Here is a 22,220-nt window from a genome sequence, read left to right as displayed (position 1 = left end):
AGGTGCTCGGTAGATGGGATGATGCCCACCCCCCCTGAAGAAGACCCCATTCTTCACTCAGTGTACTGATTCACCTGCCCATCTTTTCTGGAAACACCCTGATGGACACATCTACAGATAATGTTTAGCCAGATATCTGGGCACCCCTTGACCCAGGCAAGCTGCACATGAAACTAACCATCCCATGACACAGTATGTCATGGACTATACAACCTTGCACCAAAGAGGCACACACTCCAGCAAATCTGAGACCAGTAATGATGGCCTTTCATCTCGTTCTCTGAATACAGTGATGATCATGAATTTGAATGACTCTGAACCACTGTTGGAACCCATCTGGCTCAAGATGCCTTCTCTGTGAAACTTCCCTTAACTTTTGATTCACTCCATGGTGATCCTCTTCCCTTTGAACTTCTTGATGAGATTATGTCCTAGGATGGAAGATTACCGTCATGTGCACGGTGCTATCTGGATTTCAGGGTCCTTCCCTTTAGCCTTTTCATTCATTTATCCAACATTTATTGCAAATTGATTTTATGTCAGGTATGATCCTAGACACTGGAACACAAGTGCTATGAGCTGAGTGTGAAGATTTATTTCAAGAAAGGCACAGTTTTTCTCCCCATAGAAAGCAAAATAATACTGTCTTCAACTGCAGTAAGGTAGTTTTTGTTTTTGTTTTTTAGTGGAGAAGCAAATTAAATACCATAAAAAAACTAAAATATGAAAATGCCATTGTTATATGTTAAACAGTGAGAAAGTCAACAATTTCTTCATATATATAATTGGTTTTGCTGGAGATAGAGTGTGGTTCAGAAGGCCTCTTAAGGTTCAAGTCATTTTTATTATTTTATTTTATAAATATAATAGGTTTATTATGAAAAAGTAGAAAATACAAAGTAACAGAAAAAACAACTAAATTCTCTATAACAATAGCATCCAGAAATAATCACTGTTGGCTTTGTGCTGTGTCTCCTTCCAGGTGTCTTACCATAAAACACGCACACACACACTCAGATGCATCACCAGCACTCATTTTCCCGTGCAGTTATTGAACATCTATTCATTCATCCATCCAGGCGTCCACCATCCTGGGACTTGGTTTCAGTATGATGTAGTGTCTCTGGAGCAAGGTCACTGGGGTGACATCCCCCTCCCCGTCTTGCACTGCTGTTTGTCAGTGGGCATGCCACCTCACACAGCTGAGATCGGTTTCACGCCTTTAGAACGGGGCAATGAGTGTAACTGCCACACAGGTCCTAGTGAATATACAACAGGCTTGCATTCAGTACAGTGTGACATTTACGGGGAGTGCCGAGCCGCTGTTGGGGTTACCACACCACCAGCTGCCTCTTCTGATTCTGCTTAGAGATCACTAACTGGCGTGAACTGACGACTCCTTAGTGCTGTTCAGTCTGCATTACGCTGCAGGCTGCCCAGTGACTGCAGTCGGAGCTTCTGTTCAGAATCCCGGCGAGTTTTTCTCTCCACAGCGTGTATCATGCAGAGCACTGTATGCTGATCAGCGGCCAGAGAGACCTTGTGCTTACCTGAGTAGGGGCATCTTGGACCATGACAGCAGAATCGTGTGTGTGTCCTCACCCCCACCCCAGTGCTGGCTCAGGTGAACTTTGGTGTATTCCACTTCGCTTTTTCTTTGAATCATCCCAAACATATCATCTAAATTGGGTGGAATTTTTCCAGATGATTACAGATCACCAGAAACTTAGCTTTATTGCTTTTGATGACCACAGCCAGGTGCCTAGCTTACAAAAAAAAAAAAAGACTTCTTATTTTGAAATAATTGTAGACTCTCAGGAAGTTGCAAAAAGTTGCAAAAAAAAGAGGCTCTTCAACACTCTGCTTAGCTTCCTTCAAAGGTGACACCCCACACACTGTAGTGCAACAGCCCAACCAGAAGATGGACATTGGAACATTACTATTAGCTGGACTACAGACCACATTCAGTTTTCAGCAGTTCATACGTACTCATGTTTGGGTTTGGACGACCACCACCACAATCAAGATACAGAACGGATCCATCACCCCAAAGGAACTCCCTCTTCTGTCCCTTCCAGGTGCATTCATCTCCCCACCTGAGTTCCTGTCCCCAAACACTGGTCTGTTCTCCATCTTTAAAATTTTGTCCTTTTATGAGTGTTAAATGCAATCATGCAGTATGTAACCTTTGGGTGTGGACTTTATCCAGAAATCATACTCTTTCAAACATACGCATTTTTCTTGTCTATATACCATGATCATCTTTTCATTAAACTTGCTCTCTCATCTATTTTCATTTGTTCTTTTACATATGAAAACAGAACAATTTAAAACAAAACAGTACAAGTCAAGATACAAAAACTAGGAAGGAAAAAAAAATGCCTGGAGAATATAAAATATAACGAAGGTATTTGGTTTCCAACTTCACTTAAGTGACACCAATAAAACAATTTTAATTTAATCTGAAAGTGGAGGCAGATAGTCATGCTTATCTCTGACTATTGCATATAAGACTCCAGGGAAAGCAAATAGAAAAAGAACTGTGAATGCCAGTGACACAGAATTCTCATAAGCTGTTTAACATAGAAGGCGGAAAGCCATTTGCTCTACATTGGAAAAAAGTTTTCTTAATTTTAATGAAATTATAAACTTTCATGATGAAATTGAAAAAAAAAAGCTTTTATTTAAGTTGGTGCCTTCTATCCAGCAATTTTCAGCAAAGACTTCAAAGTCATTATTAATATCGAGTATATTTCTAACATTGCTGAATATTCAGTAAGTCATTGATATAAATTCAAGTAATTCAGGTGTCAGGCTGAGTTCTCAGACGTGATTTACATGGGCAAGAGTTTTATGAGAGTGCGTTATTAGTTTGCTGCCTGCCTTCATATATAAAGGTTATAAAAAGAATTTTATCCAACAGTTAGGATTTTTAGCATAGCACCAGGTAAACAGAAATAGCCAGAAGAATGCTTGTGGCTTTAAAATTTGTGCAGAAATGGTCAAAGAGTGATTTCAGCTTCTCAGATTATGGACATCCTTTTTTCTCATTAAATGGTACATGGAGTCTTCTCTCATTCTGAATGAAAGCATGTCTGATAGTTGTTTCGATGGTGGAATCCACATCGGTTCATCTGCACCACGCTTCCCTCCACCAATGTCTCCACCAACACCCTGTGTTGAACCATATGTGTACTTTGGGCATTTCAATTTATAAAACCATTCATATATTTTAAAAATATCCACTTGGAAAACTTGTCACTGTAGATATTATTGTAATTCAGATGGCGCAGGCAAGAGTCTCTGAGGATGATTAAATTTGGGTGTTTCACCGTCTGTCTGAGATTTGATTTTTTAACTTGAATGTTGAAGCACACAACTTTTATTAGTTCCCCCAGAATCAATCAGTCGGGTGTCAGACTTAAGAGAAACTGATTTATAAAATAAATGTATTATATTAATTATGGAATTCTAAACATGTGTTTTTAAATGTCACACTCTCCTGGTGACAGATGAGAAGTTGTCATCTTGGGACGAAGTTACAGAGAAGAAGGTTGCTTGTTGGACAGTGAATTAAAGTAAAGCAATTTGGATGTTTCTTAAGACACTTGGGAACTAGAAGGATAACTGGTGGCTTTCCTACACCAGGAATTCTGATTTAGGATGTCTTGCCTCTGGAATCTAGTAATAAGCATATCAAGGTTATTCTTGCCATCAAGCAGAGAAACACAGCTTTGTGTCCATTAATCTGTTATAGTTTGCTGGTCAACTGTAAGGGCATTTCTACACAGTACTGTTCTTATTAGTCAAAGCATCCTTTTCTGCGACAGCATTGAAAACACTTTCTTTCCTTTCCCCTCCCCGTCTCTTTTTCACACTTTTAAAAATAGTGCTCATCAGTTTCTGAAGTTAAAGCATTAGAGACAATTTACAATTAATTAAATTACATCTTATATCAGATGCTACATTTTTAAGGCTCAAAGGTATAACTGACATAAAATAAACTGCATCTATTTTAAATGTGCAGTTTGATACATCTTGACAAGTGTACATGAAGGTGAAGTCATCATCAATGTCACAGGAGTGAATATATCCATCAAAAAATATCCAAACCGCAGAGTTTTCTTGTATCCCTTTGTAATTCATCCCTCCTCTACATCCTCCCCCTCCCCCTTTAACTTCAGGCAGCCATTTCTCTGCTTCAAATATTAATGGATCTCTCTCTGATGTGACTTACCACCTTGCTGAGATTTTACAGGCACCCTGAGATTTTGAGTTGGCTATTTCCCGGGGCAGATTCACTTTCTAAGCTGAGTGTTGTTGGATTCCTGGCCACACACGGTGAAAATTGATATCACCTTTTTGTGGGGAAACATGATACGTGTTTATATTGTTTAAAATGTCTGTGCACTTTGACCCAGAAATTCTGCTTTGAGGCACACATGCTCAAAGGTATTGTATGGAGATGTTCACTGAATTTTAAAAATGGAACATTCATAAATATCCTTAAATAAGGGATTAGGTAAAAGGTGAAACATCTGTGTAGTGGAATAATATTCAGCTACTAAAATTATTTTGTGGATTATTGTTGTAGAAAGATATTTATAGTATATCAGTCATGAAATTCAGTCACTGGGCACAGTGTATTTATGTAATATGAACTATGAAAAAATATATAAAAATACCAGGAAGAGTACATTTTAGATCAACAGTGCCTCTTGTTAGTTGAACTCGAGTATTTTAATACTTTTCTTCATTTGTTTATATTTTCTAATTTTTCTGCAGTGAAATAATGTTTTGGAAAAATATTATTGCAAGTTATACTTCATGTCATAAACAACACAATGGCTGACTTCACATTTTCAGTTATTTCTTTTTCTTTATTTTTTTATAGTTTTTTTTTTTTTTTTTTTTTTTTTTTTAGTGTGCTTTTCCCTCAATATTAAGGCTTAAACCCAGTTAGGGCTTGGCCTATTTTTGACCTTCTTTCTCCTTGTATGCACTCATACAGAGAGAATCAACTGCTTCCTTTATTATATGCTCAAAGCAGAACTTACAGGTCTATACCTGTATCTGTAACATAGTTTTTGTAATGATTTCCTTTCAGTTCTCTCTGCGGAACTGAAATTCAGTCCACAGCACCAGATACTTTTGTTGATTTTCCTTTGCTTCAGGATATTAGTAAGTACTGAGTCAGAGACTGGCTGAATGAATGATCTCCACGTGTCAGGTGCAAATGAGCATATGATTGACTAAGTGGCAATATTTACGCATAGATTTAGATTATTTCAGATTGTGTGATGTTGACGTTTGCATTCGTTCTTTTTATTTTAAAATCATCATAACGTAAATTAACTTAAAAAAAGTTCTGAGCATTTAAAACCAGATGGTTTATACAGTAATTGTCATTTCCTAGGCCAATTCTTAGAAAACATACACTAGCACATTCTAAAGTTTATGAACAATTTTGACCCCTCAATTTGGAGCAGTCTGGAAATACATGAAGCAGTGCCTATGTTATAATTAGTGAATCTGTGTGTATACTGTCATTAATATATAGTTGAAAGGACTTTTTCAATTTAATATATCCATTTTATAACAAAAATGAATTGAACAGTTACATAATAAAAGGTACATATCCCTTAGGACATTTAAACTATTGATAAACATCAAAACCAGTAAGTATTTGGTATTAGGTAAATTTCATAATGTGTGCTTTCCTAAGAGGAATACAAAATATTTTTTTGTTTGTATGTTTATCACCAAGTGGAATATAAAATATTGATAACAATATCACTAATGATGATAAACATTGCAACAAGTTTGACTTCAGAAAAAAAACTTTTTAAAGTACCTGTCAGCTAAAGATAAAAATTAAAAAAACAATTGTAGAGTTAATTGCCTGATTCAGACGCCTGCTAGTTTGTCAGGAGAAAATATTGTCTAGCATTCAGCTCCCAGTGGGATCTCTCTTTTCAGGAGAAAGAAATTATAAAGTCTGTTAACTGAACAGCACAGGAGCATTTTACTTCCTAGGGCCCCCAAATAAACACAAAGCACAACTGAAACTATCTCTGTACACCGAAAAACCTTGTAGAGATTGTGTCTAGTGAGAAATGGGTTCCACAGAGTTGGTATCCATGTTGCATCCCACCCCTTTAAAATTCACCGTCTTTATTACGTCTCACTACTTTTACTAACTAGTTTGAAAGACAGTGTGGTCTTTTGTACTTTTTTCCAGAAATAACACTAGTAGAGGCAGTGCTGGGTAATTAGGACACTATAATCAACAGCTGGATTAAATGTCCTTTTCTCTGCTTTGGCTGTCTATGCTGTGTATGGATGTACGTGTCATTTCTCTGGAATGGCCTTGCTGGCATCAGGCATGGTACCACCCAGAATTAAATGGCAAGCATCAATTCACCAAAAAAATGCTGTTCAAGAGTAGAACCAAAGAATATGAAAATGAATATATGTATATATTTGCATCACGGGGACATTACCCTGTCCACCAGAAATGGACACGTTGTAACTGACTATACTTACATTAAAAAAAAAAAAAAAAGACAACATAACCAGAACAAAAACAAAACTGGAATGCATCACAGGAATGGAAACAATGATTACTGAGATATAGATTCGCTAGTAAGGATGGAGATACAGATTAGACCATGGCCCAATACTTGCTTGCCTGTCATAAAATGTACTAGAGTAGGAGAAATATATGTTGCGTAGGAGTGAGATTTTCTTCGAAGAAATTTATTATAAAGAGATACAGGTGAGGCCTTGGAAAAAGTATTTTAAAACAACAAAAATGTATAGCAGAGAAACTCCACATTATGAAACATGTCAGTTATTTGGTAAAGACCCCGGTGAAACCTCAGAACCTCTGTTAAAGTATCCTTGACTCTCTTACCCATGGCCGATCTATGCCTGGTCCAAAACTTTCCCTTCTTTGTACTCATTTTTGGATAATCTCAAAAATCACCTTGTCTTTGTCTTCTCTGCCATACCAATTCAGTTTGTTTACGCAACCAATATTTATTGAGTACCTGCAATATTCTAGGAATAGTGCTAGGTGCTGGTTATACGAAGCTAAACACGGAGGCGTGGGATACAGCTTAGCAAGAAGGAACTCAAAGTTGTATATAAACACATTATATATGTATATATATCAACATGCTACCTGTACTATATAAAATCTATATAACAATGAGTATAGACTATGATAATTTACTTGTAGTACCCTCTGTATAATACCCCTGTGCTCATTGCTGCAGATGCTGCGAAGTCACTGAACATTTTAAGCAAGGTCGTACCAGTATTAGATTTGCATTTTTGAAAGATCACACTGGCAGGAGAAATAAGGTAGGTTAAAGGGGTGAGGTTAGAAGTAGGGAGACAAGTTAATTGACTGCTATAATTGATTCGAGGTAATAAAGGCTTGTACTGGGAAAATAGCTGGGGTGAAGGGTTATCTCTTCCACGTGGAGGGAGGAGAAGAGGAAAGAGGTGAAAGGAATTCAGGATGACATTCCTGGTTGCTTGTGAAACTGGATACGTGCTGGTGCTGTTAACCTGAAAGAAAGAGGTTAGGTGAGTGGGTCTCAAGTGGGGATGATTCTGCCTCCCAGGGGACGTTTGGCTATGTCTGGAGGTATTTTTGGTTGTCACAATTTGGAGTGGGTTGGGAATTCTATTGGCATCTGTTGGGGAGAGGCCAGCGATGCTGCTCAGTGTCCCACAGCGCACACAGCAGCACTCACAGCAAAGAATCATCCTACCCACACCATCCACGTGGAGAAACCGCTACATTCAGGAAATGGACGCAAGACGTAGTCACTTTGGTAGAGAAATAAGATGTTAAACTCAGGTTGGTACACACTGAATCTGAAATGCCCATTAAACAGTACCATTCTCCTTAAGTTATATGACTTGTTAAAAATCAGTTGGTATAGTGTTGGGATGAACTTCAAAGTTTCATTGCAGTCACGAGTTAAAGGGCACTGATTATGTATAAATGGTATAGAAAGATTCAGTTATGCATATATACAGAAATTAGTTCCTTTTCGACATAAACTAAGTATTTGTATATATATTATGTAGGAGGATACTTTGAATGGTACTATCTTTACAAAAAAGAGTAACAATATGGGCTATGGCTATTTTCCATGTTTTCAAATAAGTTATTTACCTTAATTTTACAAAAGAGGAATATACTATGTTTTCATGTCCTAAAAACAATTTAGGATATACATCATTGTCTTCAGGAACTTTCTCTGTTTATAAAATATTTTTAAAAATTTAAATGGTCAATATATATTTAAGTTGATGATGGGCTGGAGTAGAGAAAGCAAGTTGAAAGAGGTAGAAAAAGATCAGATCTGAAAGCAAAACTTGTTTCAGTTTCCACTGATCACATGGTTATACCGCCTCATATGTCTCTTAAATTCTTCCTGAAAGGTGGACATTCTACAGGATAGGAAATATTGATAAAATTCAGCTGAATCCCAAATAATAAGTAGAAATGTAACATTGATATGATGATCTCTATAGCATATTTCTTACTCTCAAATTGGTTGGTTTTATATTTTTTAGGATGATATTTTTGGGAAAAAGCTCGTATCTATTCTCTTCAAAGACCTGATGGTTTCCAAGTTTAATTAATAAGGCCAACTAATTCAGATAATTGATTCCAAGGTTGAAAATTTTGAGCCATTTATGCACCCAGATTGATCTTTCTGGTGTAATACTATTTGAATTGTAGTTCTTAGCTTATGTTTAATTATAGTATCTATGTTTAATTATTGTATCTGAATAATGTTTAATGGGCTCCCATGTTTAATTACTGTTTCTAACTAATGTAATTACTCTTAAGTAATCTCTGTCATTATCAGCTAAGCAGCATAAGGTCTGTGGGTCTGTCCTCAGCCTGATTCTCCAGAACTTGCTTCATGGTCCCTTCTATGTACTTTCTGCCAGCCCCAGGCATTCTCTTAGCCCTGTTAATGAGCAAAACAGCTTCCTGTTTTGGAGCCTTCAAACTTGTTTATCCTTCTTCCTTCTGCTCTCATCTTTAGATCTCAGCTCCTAACACTTTCTGGAGGACAAAATCTTCTCTGGCTTTCCAGAATACTTCCTTCATGGTCCCATTCCCTCTTAATGCTAGCATATCATTGTGCAGTTTTCCTTTATCCTAGGTCCTGCAATTGTTTTCATTTGTAATCTTTGTTTATTTAATTTTATGCCACAAGCTCTGCATAGTAATTCACCACTGTATGCTCAGAAGTATTTGTTGAATAAATAAATAAATGAATATGAATGAATGAATGAATGACTCAGTCAACCACAAAATTAAAAGCTAGGCTTTTAATTGTTAATGCTTTATACCTATGGGTTTCTAAAGCCATTTTATTAGCACAGTGATTGAAAATGCAAGTCCGTATAAAAATCAGAAGGTAAAAGAAGTGAAGTGTCAGGAGGAAGTCAGTAAGGAGCTGGGAGAGGACTTTCAGGACAGTCATGAAGTGGATAACCCATGCCACCGGCATTCAGATTCAACAAGTTTAAGACTCTGGATGCCAATGAATAATAAATTAAGCTCATGGGTTTCAGTATGTTAGTTCTCAGTTGCTAGGAGCACTGTTGGTCTCAGAACATGAATGTTCGGCAGATGGTTGCTTCTGGTCACACAGCATAGCTCTGCTTAGACGTCACCAAGCCAAAGGCCCAAATGTGTCTGTGAATATTCAAGAATATTCATTCAGTTATGCTCTAAGATGTATCATTTATTTAAAAACTGTTGAGTTACAATATGTATGAAAACAGACAAGTGTTAAGAGTAGTCTTGTTCAAGGAATCTTAATGGAAATTTATAATTAAGATGGAAAATAAACTTGGATCTAGCATTATCAGAGCTAGGTAGGGCTGTGTGGAGGTAGTCTCTCATGGGGCCTCCAGTGGTCCCCACCTCCTGCTAGTCACACCCTCCACTTAAGTGTAGGCCAGATTTACTGTCTCAGTTCTAATAGAAAGAGGGGGGAGGGTATAGCTCAGTGGTAGAGCTCATACCTAGCATGCATGAGGTCCTGGGTTCAATCCCCAGTACCTCCATTAAAATAAATAAATAAACCTGATTACCTCCCCCAAAACAAAATTTAAAAGAATATATGGCTGGAGGGATGAATGTCACTTCTGAGATTTGGTTAAAAGACTGTGGCTTTGATCCTGTGTCTTCTCTTTCGCTGTCTCTCCTATCTCTCACTCTCAGAGAAGCCAGCTGCCGTGTTGTGAATGTGGAAATAGTGGAAGACGTCCCAATGAGAACAAAGGTTATTTATTCAAAGCTTACTACAGCAAGGGAATCAGTCACTGTCACTTGAGTTTGGCAGAGACTCAAAGGCAGTCAGAAGAGTTGGAGAGTTTTGTGGGGGAAGAAAAGGGAAGGCTTCAGGGATGCCCTTATTGGAGGCTGTTGGCATGGAGGAGCTGAGGACAGACTAACTAGAAGTGGGGCATCCTAGGGGGTTGGTTAGGAGAGCATACTTGCTTTCTCTGATTGGTCCCAAACTGGAAGTAGGGGGCAAAAATTAGGGAAGCTGACCATCTTGGCCATTTTGGACTGATTGCAACAGAGGTTGTGGTTTGACTTCCCGGACAGTTTGCTGCAGAGGTTACGATTTGGCTTCCTGGACTGATTGCTGCAGGTTGTGGGTCAGAATTCTATTTTTATATATATGGTCTGGGCATTGTCCATTAGTATAATTGGTCTCCTGTGAGGCAGCCCTGTTGAGAGACCCACATAAGTGAGCCTAGAAGCAGATTTTTCTGGGGACTGCCCATAGTTATATGGCTGAGCTTAGAAACAGATTTCACCAAGTGGAGCTTTGAGATGACTGCAACCCTGGAAGACCTCTTGATCACAGCCTTGTGGTAGAGCCTCAGCTGGGACCACTTATCAAAGCTGCTGTCTGACTCCTGACCAGCAGACACTGCTGTATGCTTGTGGTTGTCAGCCATTAAATGTTAGGGTATTTTGTTATGCAGCAATAGTTAACTAATACACTTGGTCCTTTGTCAACCAAATCACTACGAATTTTAGCTCAAGTACTTAGAGTTTTATCTGGAGGGCATAGGCTATTGCAATATTTCTCGGAAGGCATAATTTCTCTCTAAGAACTATAAAAACTAAATGAAAAAGAGTTGTCATTACTCCTTGTTGAACCTTGTTTTCTTCTTCTATTTTATTTAATGACAACATCATCTACCCAGCCCAGTAGCGCCCCCCCCCCCAATCTTGAGTCATCTTTGATTCTTTAACCAAATATTTCTTGAATCTCTACTGTTTACTAGGCACTGTTCTGTCACTCAGGATATAGCAAAATGGAGCTTATATTCCATTGAGAAAAAGAGAAACTAAACAAAAAATACAACTCATGTGGGGAGTAGGGGCAAATTCTGCATCATCATGTAGGATAAAGAACAGGCTTGGTGGAGACACACTGGACACCAAGCATCAGGTCAAAGTCAGCAAGAGAAGTGTGGGTCCCCTAGTCCTTGCAGTCAAACGGTGACCACTGCTGGATGTAAAATCGGTCTGTGTTCCATTGAAGGGACATCGGCCTCCCTTGCCCTTCCTTCTTTCTGTGAGAGCATGGGAAGAATTTCATTTGCTTTTGGTGGGACTCCTTGAGCACCAGATCATCTGGGCAGCAGTGTAAACTTGTTGGCTAGGAGAGCCAGACACCCAGCATGTGGAAACCTTGGGAAGTTTTGGGCCTTCATTCGAGAAGAATCCAGCGTGCCTGTGAATTTCCACGGCTCCCGAGTTCAGGTGCAGCCCCTCTGGTCAGGATTAGGGGGCTCCTCAGCCCTTTGTAGTGGGTCTCCTGAATCACTTTCTGACAGTCCTGCTCATTGCAGTGCCTTGATGAACACGCCATTTATACAGTGCATCATGGACTATGTGCTGTGGCAAAAGGAAAAATAAAGCACCCTGTGTAGGGCTAGAGAGGGCAGAGTAGAGGATGGGTTGTAAAGAATGTACTTGAGGTCTTTCAAGAATGGCAAGGAGGCCAACGTAGCTGGGGCGGAATGAGAGAAGGCAAGAGCAGTCAGAGAGGAAGTGAGAAAAGTAAAGAGGGGTTAGATATACAGGGACTTGTGAACCTTGCTTTGACTTTGAAGTGGGAAGCAATCAGAGACTTGTCAGCAAGTTGACACCATCCAACGTTTTAGAATTTTCACCACGCTGTTGTTTTGAGTGTAGTCTAGACATGTCTGAAATTCAGGAAAGCGGTCTAGACTGGGGATATGCAATTGGGAGTCCCTGGCTCACACAGAGTATTTAAAGCCATAAAACTGGATGAGGTCACCTAAAAGTGAATTGAGACGGAGAAAAGACGAGGAAGGAAGCCTGGGCCCTGGGAATTCTAAAATTAGAAAGATGGCAGAGGAGGGGAAACAGCAAAGGAGCCTGAGGGAGAATGATCAGGGAGGCAGGAGGAAAACCAAGAAAGAGTGGTGCACTGGAAATCAAAGTAAAGAAAATGTATTCAAGGGAGGGAGACAGCAGCCATCAAGTGCTGCTGCTTGTCACCTCTGATGGGGACTGAAATTCACCAATGGATTTGGCAGCTGAATGGAGGTCGCCAATGAAGTGTACAGGATTTGTTTTGGTGGGATAATGGAGGCAGAGCCTGACAGAAGTGAGTTTTACAGAAAAATGGAAAAGAGAATTGGAGAGAAGGTAACATACAAATCCTGAGTAATTTTGATGCAAAGGTTGCAGAGAATTGGGGAATTGGGGCAGTAGATGACAGCAAAATTAGCAAAATCTCTCTCAGTCCCTGCAGATAATTGGATAACAAATCTTGTCTCTAATTCTACTTCTTTTAGCATTATTTTCCTCCATGTCTGTGTCATTATCCTGAGGGTTTTCACCTGCTTCTATGTTATTGCTCCCCTGACCTATGACCTGGCATCTCACTGTTACTACCCTACCTATCTCACCCCGTTATGACCGTATTGCCACCCCCCTATTTCCACAGCATCTTCCTGCTCCCTTACTCCTGCCAGGACTCTCTCTCCAAAACATACCATTTGTGATGTCATTACTCTAAGCTGGTTTAAAGTCTTCAGATGGCTTCTCAAATACAGATTAGTTGTTGCTCCTAAGTAGGCTGGAGCTTTAACAACACAGAGAGTAATGCGGGTAAACCGGGCAGGGAGAGAGGACACGAGAACGACATTGTGCGATGGGGCTAGCCTGCCAGGTGGGGCTGCTGCCAGACTTACAGTGTCCAGGTCATGCAGGACGTTTCTCCACATCAGGACCTTCCAGTCGTCAAGGCCTGACTTTATAGGTAAGAAGATGAAAACTCTTGAATTCTCCCTAGTGTTGCTCAGCCTGATCATACAGGGTGTTGGATTTAGGACCACAGATGATTTTTAAAAAACCCCACGTTTTGGGGAACATAAAATTCCTAACACTCTGACAGGTTTAGTTCTCATTGATTCAGTTTCACCTGCAGATGGAGGGTTTTCGGGCCAAGCATTAGTTGACATTTGTTATCTCATTCCATAAATGTACCAATATATGCTCATCTACATTATGAATATACCTATATTTTTCTCTACAAATAGATGTGTATATTATGCTTACCTTTTTAGCTTTCTTTTTCTCTTGATTCTGAAACTGACTATATTTTGTTTTAAATAATATCAAGTCATTAAATTTGTTGCTGGGTATTTCTGCTGCAATAACATTGTTAACCTTTACTGATTCCAGATACACTTCTGTGCACTTACTGTGAACCGGGAACTGATTGTATAATCACTGTAATTTGATGAAAAAGATACCTTATTTATTTTTAAAAAAGATCTCATGTCTTATAATCAGAGATGGCTTAATGCAGTAATGTCACACTTTCTAAAACAGCATTCCACAGTACAGAATAACTCATGACTTTTTATAAAGTTTGGTGACATTAAAAAAAAATTGTAGCACACACCAGGCAGGTTAATCATACTCAGAAGGATCAGATGTCCCTAATCATATGCTGATTGCTCAGCTCCTGTTTCAGCCAGAGGGAAAGAGCTCAGAAGCTTCCTGTGAAATCACGTGATTCACCTCTGTGAAGTATCTCTGCTCGCTGGCATGATTATTCTATTTAAAGCACTTATCCCTTAGTTGTGGCTTTGTCCCTTGTGTTTTGTGCTCCACCCGTCACCGTCCATGACTGTTTACTAGAGCAGAGTTTTACTTTTTTGTTTTGAGCTACTTCTGTTTCGGTTTACTTACCACTCATGGGGCAAATTACTTTCTGGTTTTCCTCTTCCAAATTTTAAGTCATGGTGTTTTTATAAATTTATACCGTCTCTCTAAACAGATTTAGTCATTTTATATACACACGACTTGCATCACTGAACATTCACATAAGTTTTTATGAATACCAGGACCGAACATTCCCTGCTCTGCATTGAGATTAGTATCTGTCTATCACTTAGATTTTATGATGACTGAGACAGACATTCTTTAGTGTTTTTCATTTTTTTCACTGTTCAGATTTCGCATTAGCTAGCTAGCCAGAGATGATACTAAACTGGAACATTAACCACAGTCTTTGCTTTTCACCCTTGACCTGTGGATCCTCCAAGATATGAATCACATGCCACCTCCTACTGACGCACATTTCCTGAAATGGGACTGGAAGGTCCCCATTTCATTCTCATATTATGCATGTAGTTAATTGGTATTTTGATTGAACCAGCAGAAGAATAAAAATGCCCATGAATCAAAGGAAATTATTCTCATTAGATATGAAACAAAGAAAGCAGTGGTTTCAAGAACAAATATTATTCAAAAATATTCTCATTAAAAGAAATTGCTCTCTCTGGTATAATAAAATTCTTCTAAAGAGAAGCATCTGGCAGAATCATATAATTTACTGTAGCATAACATTTGGGATGAATTAAGTTGCTTCATGTCACAAAATGCTTTCAAGGCTTCTCAATATTTTTTCTTCCTTTTAACTTATCTATGCCTCACAGTTCTCCAATCAGATCATTTTTTACTCAGTATTTCTTTAAAGGCATGGCATTATGAATATTATATAGAAGTTACAGTCCCTTGAAGGTTAGAAATATGGTAAATGGAATTAGTTCAAGCCCCTGAATGGAATGTGAAAGCCTTTCTGTGCTGGATTCATCTGCACCATTTTTCATATTAATTAGTGTGAAGGCTGAACGACAAATGCTGAGACAAATGAGTTGTGGAAGCGGACATCGAGGAAAAGTCAGTCATTTGAGCTCATGCGTTCGCTGGCCCCCCACGTGTAAACCCACTCTTACCCTACGTTTGAGCATAATGCAGTTAACAGCTATGTCATTGAAGAAGCGTTAAAATTAAACATCACTACATCTTAAAGTTGGAAGGAATTTCAGCGGCCATCTTGTCCTCTAGTCGCTCCTCCATCCCCGATCAGTTGCTTCGCTGACTCCTCCAACAAGGCACTGGTACTACTTTTCGAGGAAGCCCGTTCCATTTTCGGAAAGTTTTCCATTAAACTGAGATGTGGTCTCTGTTTCCATATTTTGTTTCCAGATTTTGAAAACTCTTGGAAACCTATCTTCTACATAAGGGTCTTTAAATTTCTGAAGGCAACTTACACATACCCCCTAAATATTTTTTAAGTGAGATGTGCATGGCACTCTAAGAAACCTTAAGGGGAATTAAAGAATGACACCATTGCCTCTCAGAAGAATGTATTGGAATAAACGGAAATAGTATGAGTTTTAGATCAAATACTAGGGCTAGAACTCCAACTTCAACATTTACAAATAGCGAGAGACTATTTTTAAAGCATCTTTAATTATGAATAATATTGCTACTAAGTTAGAAAGATTTTTAAAAGATTTTATACTGAAAGCCCTTAAACTATCTGGAGTAAAATCACACTCAGTCATTTATAAATAAATAGACACAGGCTTAAGCATCATTAGAGGGTATGTTCAGCTGTAAATAAATTGACATAGATCTTTTTTAGTCAGGTGATGGATGGCCTGGTGGTACTGGCATCCATTGAGGACATGTTAGAGAAGCAGAATTTCAGGCCCCGTCCCAGACCTACTGAATCATAAGCATCGTTTAACAAGAGACTAAGGTGATTCATATGTAGATACTGTCATGTATTAGAGACGAATAGAAAGCCAGAAAATAGAAAAGTCACAGAGTCACAGAGTTGAGAAGCTATTCTTTAGAATGTGGGGACCAGGGTAGGAGAGGGAGGGGTTAGGAATCATACCCTTTTGGAGAACCAGCAAGTGCAAATGCCTGGAGGTGCAAATTACTGGGGACAGCGAAGAGACTGACCTAATCTAATATTAAGGATACCTGTTAGGGAATGGAAGCACATGAGGCTAAAGAAGCTTGAAAATGAAATACGGGTTTTTATATTTGATGTGGTAAGGTAACAACTCTGTATAGGTTGGACCATACTGGAAAATAAGAAAATAAGGACAAGGGATTTACGGGAAGTAAATCCAGACAGGAAGTTATAAGACCCTGGTCTAGAATGGCGTCAGTGAAAAAAGAATGAAAACAACATTCTTCAATTCCTCAGTTCATCTTATTACTTAAATTTTAATTTCACAAAAGTGTACTTGTACCTGTATTGTATTTGTATGTATTGGTGAATCTATTTCTATGGGGTGTATTCCCAGGACTGTTGTTGCTTGTTTAAAAAGTATGGGCCTTTGTTTATTTGTGTGTCTTGTTTTGGATGGTTGTTTTAAAAAAAGATGAAGGGTTTCTATTTTCACTAACAATAGAAAAAAACACAGTTTCTTTTGAAATACTGCCAGGAGCAGATCATATAATTCTTTAATTTTTGTCAGCCAGGTGGATGTAAAGTGATATTTCATCATTATTTTCATTTGTATTTCCATTTTTCCTGGCTGTTTAAATGTACCCTTCGGTGAGTTTTCTCTTCCAAACCTTTGCCTGTGTTGTGTTTATTGTTAACAATTGGAGGGTATTCTCTGAATATTCTTTGTGTTAACCATTTTTTTTTTTTGTCTTCTCTACAAATAGCGTTTACAATTTACTGATGATCATTTGACTAAGTAAGGGTATATTCTGTGGTGCAAAAGCACTTAACATTTTTTATAAGCAAAATATGTTTCTTTTCTTTGAAATTTTTGGATTTTGTATCTAGGCTAGAAAGGTCTCAGTTTTTAGTTGAATATATAGTGTCTTGAATTTTCTTCTAAAAACCTGCTTTATTCCTTTTTACATGATTAGATTTTAAGGCCAATGAAAATGATTATTGTTTTGATGTGAGGTAGACATCCAACTTTGTTTTCTTATAGATGTGTGGCCAACTGTGCAATCCTTATGTTTTAAATGTCTACCAGATCTATCATTTATTGCATTACCTCACCTGTCAACAGCCTATTTCCTGGGCCCTCCATTATTTTCATGACTTATTGATCTGATCTTATGCTAATACCATGTGGTTTATGTTTTGTATAGTATCTTAACATTTAGTAAGGTTGGTCCCTCCCAGGGTCTTTTTTTATCATTTAGGGGACTATTCTTCGATATCTAATTAAAACAGAATACAGTTTCAATTGAAATTGCATTTAACTTGTATATCAGTTTTAGAAGAATTTATTTTTTCTGGTATTAAATATTCCCACTCAACAATATGGTGTGTCTTTCCCTTTACTCAGATTCTGTTTCATATCCCTTAATAGTCACAGTTTGAAAAATCATTTTGTCCATAGAGCTTACTAATTTTATTCTGAATATTCTAGCGTTGTATCTAGGGAGGCAAGGAAGCAAAGTGTGTGTTTTTCATTTTCTAGATGATTCTAGATGATTAGTACTATATTAGAGAAATATATTGTGATTTCTCTCTTCAGCTTGCCTCTAGCACGTTTCCAGCATACCTTAGATTTTTAACCGGAGCTTCTTGGGATTTTTTTGTATAGTACTTTATCATTTATTTCCCAATTCACTTGACTACACTTTGAAACCAGTTTTGAATGTTAATGGTTATGATAGGCATTGTTTTTGTTCCTGATTTTAAAGAAATAGATTTAACATTTCACTATTTAGAATTATATTTGCTATTTGTTTTCAAGAACTGGTCTGTCATAATTAAGAAGAGTTCTTTGTTTCCTAACTTACTAGATTTTTAGTAACTTACAATAGTAGAATTTTATGAAATGCTTTTTCTGCATCTATTGATGTGATCTTGTGACTATTCTCCTTTGTTGTTGACATCATTAATTATGGTATTAAATGTTTCTTCATTTAGCCATCTTTCCCCCACCACTGAATAAATATTTGTTCTCAACATATTATTTATTCAGTGTTGTGCTAATTTTAGTTCTGAATTAATTACAGGTAACTGGTTACTAACATATGTACACATATTTGCCTTCTCTTTTATTTTATTTCATATTTCCCCTGTGATAGTGAATCCTCTTAATTAAAACTACAGTAGGTTTGTGAAGGGAGAGATGGGGGTGTGCCAGATGAGTGGAGACCAGATGGGTCTTGGCATTATTGAAGTTGGTTCAGTAACTTGATTTCTGAAGCTATTTGTGGCCTAAAGCTGGCGGCTGCCAGATGAGTAGGTCGGGCTTAGAGGTGATGGGAGGCATGGGGTGATTCTCTTGGTCCAATGGGATCAATAGCCAAAGTCTCCTTCCTCAGACTTTCTAACTTCTAATCCGTGTTGCCATTGTTGAGGGTGAAGCCAAGGCACACAGCATCTTGGCTTTCTGCTCAGTCAGGTTCTCCACATCTAGGGCCAGCTGCAGGCGGGCAAGCATCTCTGGAACCTGCAGATAGTGGAGTAGGTGCTGGGTGAGACCTGTGAGGTTGAGTTTATCCTGGGGTAGTCTCAGTCTGCTCCACAGAATAATTCATTGCAGCGAAGCCTAGAGAATGAGGAGATCCCAGCATGCCTGTGGAAACTTCGGTTGCACCTACTGGGTAAACTGTTGGATAGGGACCTGGTGGGGCAGGAGAGGTATATCTTCCAGCTGGGCTGGCTGCTGCAGCAAGACAGGGACTCCTAAGTACAAAGAATGTTTCTTTTCTTCTCTGTGCTGTTGTTTCCCCTTTTGTAAAACTGTCTTTATCAGGCTTTGTTGTTAATATTTGATGGCTTTATTAAATGAACTGTGAAGGCTTCCCACTTTTACTGTAGCTGACAAGCGAACTATCTGCTATTTAGATATTAGACAGCACTCATGTGTGAAGTCTGCTTGTGCTAGATTCTGCCTGCCTTTTTCTTTCCCACAGGAAACTGTGTCTGAATGTAGACTCTGACATTTATGAACTCATATAGTTCACTGTGTGCAGCAGTGCAGTCTAAGCGTTTCACAAAGGTGCCTGGTCCAAGGGGCGGGTGGGCGCTACATCCAGCTGGGGCTTTGTCCTTTAAGTTCCTGGCTCTGGTGTGGGTCAGCATGTACTTTTGTCTCCCTGTTTCACACAAAGCTCCAGTATCAGCTAGCAGCACATAGGCGGAGCTAAATGAAATTCTGCAAGCTCTTTCATATCTCTGAGCCCATTTCCTTATCGGTTAAATGAGTTGTTTGGTACCACCTACTTTTCATTGCCAATTGTCAAATACATGTGTAACAATTACTGGAGTATTTAACGTATTTTTTTATGTTTGTCATGCTTAATGATAATATTTTATTATTATTCACATATTTAGAATATATATATTTCCTGTTATTTCTAGCTCTTTTGAATATACTTTCTAAAAAAGAAAAAAAAAAAAAAAACCCAACACTGGAATGTCAAAGAAATGAATTGCCCTTGTCAGAAATAAAAATAATTCCAGATCATATTAAGAATTTAAAAGTCCCTTTGCTTCTTGTTAATTATTAACTTATTGTTTATGGAAAAACCTTCAACATCTGGACAGCTTCTAAAATAAGCAAGAAAATAGGAAGTGGTTAATAAATATAACTTAGTTATTGTTCTCTCTTTGTAACTAATGCAGTAATGGCAGTGGCATTTTCTAAAAGGAGAATTCAACAAATCCATTTTTATCAAGTGAAAATAGGTGTCAGGGTAAAATAGCACATGTTGATTAACTACTCAATACGCCATTGGCTGTGTAAGACTTAACAGGGGAGTACTTTCAAATGATAATGCTTAAATTAAAAAAACAGTGTTGGGCAGGTCTGCATAGGAATTACAAATGCATTAGGAAATTTGACACCTGTGCTTGGAATGGGGACCAGAAAGGATTGTGACTTAAGGTTCCAGTGTCATCATTCGAATGTGTGTATTGACTTGGGGACTGAGTTGCGTCCCCCAGCAGCCACTCACAGTTATATTTTGTTGGTATAGAAAATGGGTGTTACAGCCACACTACAAACAACAGCGAGACTAAGCAAGGTTCTTTTGAGGACCAGGCTGCAGTTCTGAATGGTTAACAGTGATGACAGTTAAGTGAGTCAGACTATGACTTCGATTCCTAGACCAATCAGAGAGCACACTCTATGACAGAATTTTGAATGAATGTGTAAGGCATGATCAGGTGACAGTGAACAGACATTAAAGTGGGAACTTTCTCCAGAATAAAGATTTCAGTAGCCCTGCTGGTTCGCTAACATATCTTTCACCGACCAGCCAAGAAAAGCCTCATTCTGTACACTACAGGGGGCGCTTGTGAAGGAATTAGTAGTACTTGGTTGAGGTGTTAACAGCTGAAATGGCAAATGAAATGACGAGAGAGATTTTTCAAAACTCTAAGACAGGTGATTTTTCTAAGGGGCAAGTTCGGTCAAAGAAGGATTATTATTTTTTCTTTCATTACCTCTCGATTCTCTTTTAAGTGTCTGTAGAAGTAAGGTTTCCATCAAAACTACAACTAAAGTTCCCTTTCAAGGCCAGCCAGTCACTGAAGGATCAGTAATTGATTGTGATGCTGACTGTTTGATAGGAGTAGATGTATCTGCGTGTGCGTGTGTGTGTGTTTGAAGGTGAGTGTCTTGCATGGAATTTAATGGTTAGTACATTTTTGAAAATCTGAGTTCTGATTTTGTCAATGATTCATCTAACACCTGCCTTGCTAAGATCTCCAGGTATCATGGATGCCAGCTGCTTTACTGGGCACTGAATGAATCTGAAGTAAAGGAAGGATCACTGTAGGCTGATTAGACTAGAATGAGTTTGTTGAGAGAATTGAGATACGAGCTAGCTTTTGTAAGGACTGGGAAGAGAGACTCATTTGATGAATGTAGAATCACATGCTGGCACTTGATGAATGATACAAGGAAGGCCCTAGATACAAAGCTTTAAATGCCAGGAAATCACTTTGGTTTGCTCTTTGGCAATAGAGAAGCATTCTGTATTTTGAGGAGTGACTGTGCATAAGTGTTTGGTGATTATTAACCTATTGGAGTTCTGCATGGGTTCACACTAGGAGAGAGTTCAGTGTTGAGTCTATTGGAATGATTGAGGAGATTGATGTGTAGACTGGGGACGGGAGTGGTCACAATATAAAAGGTAATAAAATTTGACAAAATGGTGTGAACCAGGGGAAAGAATCAAAGACAACTTTCATGTTAGTGTGGGATAGTCGGGGGTGGGAGATAGAAATCGAAGATCTCATTTTGGAAGATTAGAGCAAAACAAAATCTCTCTGAAGAAAGAACACAATATATTTATATCTAATAAAAATAATAATGACTGTCAACTAGAAACATTGGTGGCTGCAGTACCCTCAGCTTCCTACCACCAATTGTTGTGTTTTCTCCTCTGATCTGCTTCAGCTTATCATTTTGAATTCTGAGAATCTCATTTTTTTGTCGGTACCTGAGATAATGCTCACTTGAAGGTGGGAGTTTAACTGTGGAATAGGAAATAATTTCTGGAACTGTTCTTTAGTCCCTGAGAACAGCTTCAGCTTGATTATCTCTCCCAGGTTGCAGACACTTCTAAAAAATAAACTAGCTTGACATGAAATTGCCAAAATATTTCTTTCTGTGGTGAAACTGATAGGATTTAAAAAAAAAAAACCTATAACCCTCCTTTGCTGTCCTATAGCAAAAACATACAAAAAGGCAACTTATATGGGAAACAAAAGGAAATATAAACAAATGGGGCTACATCAAGCTGAAAAGCTTTTGCACAGCCAGGGAAACTGTCAATAAAATGAAAAGGCCTCCTACTGAATGGAAGA

General features: G+C 38.3%; 1 protein-coding gene across 3 annotated transcripts in view; it reads left to right on the top strand.

Annotated features, from left to right (window-relative positions):
• Positions 1-22,220, top strand: part of GPC5 (glypican 5) — a 1,164,489-nt gene that overhangs the window by 181,563 nt on the left and 960,706 nt on the right. Inside the window, exon 1 of one of the 3 annotated variants that reach the window (XM_064493032.1) lies at positions 12,237-13,364. The exons of the other annotated variants lie outside the window; for them this stretch is intronic. Coding sequence (XP_064349102.1) covers positions 13,208-13,364 — 157 coding nt within the window. The 5' untranslated portion in view covers positions 12,237-13,207. Of the gene's footprint in view, positions 1-12,236; positions 13,365-22,220 lie in introns of those variants that run through there. 3 annotated transcript variants of the gene reach the window in all.

The sequence above is a fragment of the Camelus dromedarius genome, chromosome 13 (genome assembly GCF_036321535.1).
Source record: "Camelus dromedarius isolate mCamDro1 chromosome 13, mCamDro1.pat, whole genome shotgun sequence".
NCBI lineage: Eukaryota > Metazoa > Chordata > Mammalia > Artiodactyla > Camelidae > Camelus > Camelus dromedarius.
This window is presented reverse-complemented; position numbering and strand designations above follow the sequence as displayed.